The sequence below is a fragment of the Vigna umbellata genome, chromosome 1 (genome assembly GCF_029865625.1).
Source record: "Vigna umbellata cultivar VRB3 chromosome 1, Vumbellata_1.0, whole genome shotgun sequence".
NCBI classification, from domain to species: domain Eukaryota; kingdom Viridiplantae; phylum Streptophyta; class Magnoliopsida; order Fabales; family Fabaceae; genus Vigna; species Vigna umbellata.
The window spans coordinates 59,408,811-59,415,302 of record NC_142165.1 but is presented as its reverse complement, the minus strand read 5'-3'; the positions used below and the strand labels follow the sequence as shown (position 1 = coordinate 59,415,302).

At 32.5% G+C, this 6,492-nt stretch overlaps 1 protein-coding gene across 1 annotated transcript; it reads right to left on the bottom strand.

Annotated features, from left to right (window-relative positions):
- Window positions 1-260: 260 nt before the first annotated feature.
- LOC148205919 (gibberellin 2-beta-dioxygenase-like) lies at window positions 261-2,330 on the bottom strand. The gene is made up of 3 exons (XM_088112478.1): window positions 1,750-2,330; window positions 1,163-1,523; window positions 261-672 (listed from the first exon to the last, which is right to left on the bottom strand). The coding sequence occupies exons 1-3, from the start codon at window positions 2,151-2,153 to the stop codon at window positions 421-423; spliced, it is 1,017 nt and encodes a 338-aa protein (XP_087968604.1). The 5' UTR covers window positions 2,154-2,330; the 3' UTR covers window positions 261-420.
- Window positions 2,331-6,492: the final 4,162 nt, after the last annotated feature.

Here is a 6,492-nt window from a genome sequence, read left to right as displayed (position 1 = left end):
TTACTCGTTTATTTAAGCATAAAATCCTTTTGGATACGAACAGCAAAGACATGAATATCTGTCATGAGCACACGTTTTGATCTGAATTATGTTATGTAATAGGACACTACAATAATAATTCTTTTATTGCTTAATTAAGCTTTATATTGATTAGTATTTTAAAAATTATTCTTACGCGCTATCATTATTTACTTAGCTATATAATATTTCTTATATTAAAAAAAAACAGTTGAACTTTTCTAAGGGATCAATATCTGGATTCCTAGGTAGGATGAGTTAAAAACAATCATACAAAATTAGGGTAACAAAAGAAATTAATGTTTATTGAACATGCAACATATAAGCACCTGATGCTACAGTTGCATTCACTATAAAATGGTATCTACCAGAGAGAGGGGAAAGGAAAACAAGAGTATGAAGTTAAGTGTTTGAAGATTTGTGAAAGAGAGTGATTCTGTCATCAGAGAGCCTTGTCTTGTATGCAGCATTCTTGTATTCCCGCCATGTCAATTCTCTGTACAAACTCTCTTCTTCTTTGGACACCAGTGAAGGTAAAGGAGCAATTTTTTCCTCCAAACTTGGCCCTCCAAAATAGATCATTGACAACCTTGACAACCTTGAATCAGCCAATACCCTGTGCTTAACACTCTTAAACCTCCCATTAGTCATAACCTGAAATTTCCATATTCAAACACCATGCATTATCGTGCTTGCATCACTCTCTTATTTCTCTTTCAGTCTTTACAAAACTTTTGTTAGAATGTCTTTGGGTCTTTATCATAGATTTATAGGTAATTGACCGCAAATCTCACTGATTTTATAAAATAAAAATGAAGTAAAATTCACTTCTTTACGATAATGTGAAAATCAATTTTGAGTTTTCATCTAACAATTTTTATCGATTAAAAAGTAAAATTTATCTCAAACTTTAATCAATTTAAACATTAAAACAAAATGTCCTTTTTCTGTTCAAGTAAAGCTTAAATAAAAATGAAGTGAAGTCTAATCTCATATTTAATTTCTATACTGTATAATATTATTATTATTATTTTTAATTCCATCTCTTTGTAAGACATTGTTATTATATCCACAGGTGGTTAATCGAAGCTTAATTTGATGTTGAGTTAGAAAAGAAGAAGGGTTAGATAGTTTGAAGATGTACCTGCAAGAGGTCACCAACATTGACAAAAAAGGAAGAATGGTCAGGGGGGATTGAAGCCCAAGTCCCATCTGGGAGACAGATTTGCAGTCCTGATGTGTTGTTGGATCTCAGGACAGATAATATCTGTGGGTCTGTGTGCTCTCCAAACCCAATCAAATTTCGTCCACTCAGTGCACTCTCCTCTTTCAGCTCTCCACACGCTGGATACCTATTCACCCTAAAACATGAATCACTTCTCTCCTCTCTTATCATTCTGCTAAACACATTCTTCCTTCTCCCTAACCCCAACCCATCACCCATTTCTTCCAACACTTCACAGCACATCTTCTTCATTGCCCCTATGTACTCCTCCACGCACAACCTTATAACAAAACCATAAAAAACCTTCTTATTTTCATAATAAATGTTTTTAGCAGTAGTTAATGCAGTGGCAAATAAGGTGGTCATGCTGTACAGAGACTGCAGCCAAAATTGCAGAGGTGAACGCATTTTACAACGTTGACATATAGTAAACGACTAGAGAAGAAAAAAACAAGAAAATAAAACAGAAACCAGGGGACTCTGTTCTAAAAAGCTTTATGAGTTACCTGAAAGATTGCGGGTTTTGGTTCAAAAGCTGAACGGTTTTGGGGGAGACGATATCGGGGTTGGTGCTGAGGAGGAGGTACTCGATCCAACCCATGTCACCGTTCGTGCCAATTCTCTTGCTGCCATAGCCAAAAGGGTCGGGAGGACCAGCCTTGTCTTTCACGGACTGGCTTTGCGTGAAGAACTTGAGAGCTTCATTTTCCAAACGCGTTATCATCTCCAACGGAAGGCCATGGTTGACCAACTTGAACAGACCAATCTCTTGGCATGCCTTCACCATGATTGTCTTGGCATCAGGGTGTGAGAGATCAACCTCAGGAACCTCCGTGAACATGGTGGAGGGGTTGCATGTCTTGGCCAGAAACAACTCGTTTAGTGCAGATTGGTTCGAAAGAACAACCATGGTGTTCTTACTAGTTGCTAATGGCAGCTGCCAGAAAAAGGAATACACTGAGAAAAAAATGTTTGTGTCTGAGAGAGAGAGAGAGAGTAGTGAAAGAGGAATGGTGTGAAGAGGGGTTTAAATGGTGAGAATGGGAATGAGGATTGAATGCATGAAGGGTGAAGAAAAGAGAGGCGTTATGAACTATAGAGACAGCCATTTGCCTCTCATTGTCGTCGTGGCATTTATACTATCGACCCAGACATGTAAAGTTATTGTCTTTTTTCTGATTTTTTTTCTGATTTTTTTTTTCAAATTTTATATTATATAAACAAAGAGACAATATTACATATACTGTTCATATTTAATGAAATTGTTTTAATCTTCCCCTACTTAACGTTATATTATTTTCTATTCTTTCAATTTATATATAACTTTACACCAATTAAAAAAAAACACGAATAAAAGCGATTTAATTTAAATTCCTAAAAAATAGGTAACTTTTCACACATACACCTACACCAATTTGGTATCATTTATAAAGGATAACAAAAATACTCTCCTCGTATCGGGGGATATCAATAAATATTTATTATTTGTAGATATTTTAATATTCACTTATAAATAGATCGGATGTGATATTATATTATATAAGGGATAATACAAATTCTTTGTACTCATAAATATTTGCAGATAAAATTGGTAACAAATAATTGATATCCATAAGTATTTATTATCTATAAATAGTGGATATTTTAATATCCGATTGGTGACATCATACTATTTGTATCCATAAGCATCAATATTAGCAAAAAATTAAAATTAAAATTTAATTTATATTTTACTAAATTAAATTTAAATTAATTTATATTTTATTAGATTAAAGTTAAATAAAATAAAATTTATATTTATATTTAATTTAATAAGTATTATATTTTATATTTTATTTAGATTTTATTTTAAAAATGTATAAAATATATATATTTTAAATATTTGTGGATATTCACGAGTACCCACAGGTTTTAAAATATCTATAGGTATTTTTTTAGCAGATATTCGACAAATAACAAGATAGATAATGGATAAACTTTTTTGTAAAACTATGGATGGACACTATCCATGCTTGACCCGACATATTGTCATCACTTCATTTATACTTAATAAATTAATGAAGTTGACCTTCATCTTTCGTGTTTAAATGGTGTATGCCTATATGTTAAATATGGGTAATTATTCTTTAATTACATGAACTTAGAATCTATTTTAATTATAAAAAAATCACATTTTTTTCATGTTTTCACATTTAATTTCTCTAATACTTTAACTTTATAGTTTTATATTGAATACAAATAAAAAAGTTGGATTGAAATGTAAAAAAAACAAAAACTCACACGTTAAATCTTATTTAATGTAATAAATTGAGTGAATTACTAACATATTAATGATTAAGAGGTTAATATACTACACAATGATATTTTATAATGTAGATTGAAGTCTTTCATTTGCCTATATTTATTTTTCAATTTTTTAGTAAGCATACTTATTAACCTATTAGAATGTTTATAGTTTTGTAACACTACAAAAATTTACAATTTTTTTAAAGGTTATTTTTCTCTTTTTTTAGGGGTTTACTTAGCCGGAGTTTTAAAACCGCAAAAAATGTGTACAATTTTTTTTTAGTTTTTGATTGTGATAAAATGGAACTATATGATAAAATTAGTTTTATTAATCAAACAGAAAGTGAAATCATATGAACTAAAACTGAATATTATATAAAAAATAAACTACAGTATTCAACATATTAATCTGATTCATACAATTAATTGTTCATATATAAAAATTAAAAAGAAAGATGTTCAATACTAAATTAAAATACTAAAAATATGATTAGGAGATGTTCATTAATAATGTCTAATTTTGTTCTTCTTCGTTATATTCATTGTTTGACACGCTTCCCTTGATCAAATATCTATAATATAACATAATAGTTAGTCGGTAATATATTTAATAAAAAAAATCATACAAATGAATTTAGTAATTATTACCGATGATGGTTGAAACAAGGAAAATTGTGAAGACAATGAACCCTAATGGTTTTGCAACAAAAGTGTCATCGTTGCCTTTATTTCATTGACTTGTGATGTCAATGAAGATACTTGTAACAGAAAAAATCATTTAAAAAGTAAGTAAAATAATACCTAACAAATTAATCATAAAAGTAAAAATCAATTAAATATTGATAAAATATTTATTAACCTGAGTTTGTAATTCTTCAACTTGAGAAAATGTTGATGATCCACTATGAGAACGAACATTGACTCTAAAGACTTTAGATGGGCACCCTAGATGTAGACCACGAACACGTCCATAATGCTCTTGGATTCCTAAAGCATGAGACAATGAATTTGAACTGGATATTTATTTTTGATTGAGACACTGATGTTGTGGATTCATATGCTTCAACTTTTTCCTACATACAACATTTAATAAATTAGTGAAATTGTCTAAATCAGAGAAAACAAGTGCATTACTAGGAAAAATAAATTAGTGAAAAATTTTCCTAGCCTCTTAATTTGTACCAATACAATAGTTTGAAAAGTAGATTAATTAGAGGATAACACTATACAGAGCCTCAGGAACATGATAATGCACACCTATGTGTTATTTCCATGCATAGAAAGCGAGAAATATATGACATAGTATGCATCTAATTAATTGGTTTTCTGTGAAAAGATCACTGCTTAGAAAAAGTAAAGATTGTTTGCAAGCAGTGTCATAGGCGAGGGTGTATCTACAACTTGTATTGTGTCAATGAGTACTTTCTATGATGTTTTATGTCACTTGGGGTGTGAAGAAGGAATTTACAAGTTTAGTGGTGCATATCAAGTGGGGTGCAATAAACAAATGGAAGCCATAATTATTGTGCTATATATCACCTTGACTATAGTTTTGTTTTCTAGCTTGTTGCAGAGGTTGATACAAGAGAAAAAGCTAAGGCAACCATGGAGAATAGTGAGGCTTTAATACCTATTGAGGTTCTTTATTTGTTTTTTTATTACTTTAGTTTCAGAAATAATAAACATGCATTATTTCTTCACTTTTTCTTTGCCATTAACATGGAAAATTTGCTGCAATAGTAGTCTGTTGGCTTCTTGGAAATGGATGCCTTTTTTCATGGAACAGTATGCTAGAAGATTACTATATTTACTTGTTTTCGGTTATTCATGTATGTTGTCTTTTTCTTTTCATCTGGTTTCTCATTCATTCTTGTGGTTAACCAAGGACTTCATTAATTTAAACTACTTCAAATTTCAATTTGTTTTCTATCAAACATTGCTTTATGGTTAAAGTAGTAGTGTACCAGTAGGGACCGAATGTCAGATGGGACCAGACGTTAGATAGGCCGAACGCCCACAATAAACCAAAAACGCTACTCTTCGGTTCATCATCGAGGGTTCGGCGCTCCAAGCCGGACGCCCGTACGTCCGCGATCACGCAACCTTGCCCCTCGTCATTCGGATAAATAGTGATGAGATCGGCCGGTCATACCGCCTGCTAACCATGCCGCCTATAGGGATTGGCTGGCTGAAAAGCTAAACTTTAGGAGACCGGCCGACCATGCTACTAATTAACCAGGTTTAAGGCAAGTTGAGGTTAAAAGCTATTGGGCTGAATTTGGGCCGTGATTAACTTTTCACTAATCCCAAGCCCATAGCGAAAACTATAAATACAGATCCAGGGTAAGTGGTAGATGGGTTGCATTTACTACGCATTTATTACTGTTCGATAGAAAAACGCCATTGCTCTCAACTGACTTTGGCATCGGAGAATCTTTCGCAGGTCTCCCACCCCCGAGCTGAGGTGGAAATTGAGGAGCGAGGACGGAGGACCGGACCTATGGAGTATCAGCAGCGAGGTACGTGGAGACATTAGACGACACAACCCTTCACATCCGAAACAAGTAGCATGCCAAAAGTTTAGGAATTGGCTTAAGAACCTTAAAGCTTTCAGAACATTTATTTTGATAACTAAGAATAGATGACAAAGCTTTACATCAGTTTATGTTGTTACCTTTGATACTTAACCATGCACCTTAGATAAGATGATCAATGAATTTCTAATCACTTTCCTAGTGTTTTTCATCTTATATATAAGCTATAGTAGTAACAAAAACAAACAATAAGTTGAAAAGTAGTTTTACTTTCATTTAGTAACAAAAACATGGCATGCAGCTTAACTAAACCACAAGGCAAGGCAGAACCAGAACATATTAAGCAGCAATGTCATAAGCAGAAATGGAACTTACACCAATTTTCCCTTGCCTCATCATTGACAAAAAATTCATTGCTCTTCTTATGGG

Excerpts from the sequence above, each read along its gene's own strand:
- LOC148205919 (XM_088112478.1), bottom strand. The coding sequence starts at position 2,153 with ATGGTTGTTCTTTCGAACCAATCTGCACTAAACGAGTTGTTTCTGGCC. Across the intron at positions 1,524-1,749 it reads CAAAACCCGCAATCTTTCAG|GTTGTGCGTGGAGGAGTACA; the intron begins GTAACTCATAAA and ends TTTTGTTATAAG. Across the intron at positions 673-1,162 it reads ATGTTGGTGACCTCTTGCAG|GTTATGACTAATGGGAGGTT; the intron begins GTACATCTTCAA and ends TGGAAATTTCAG.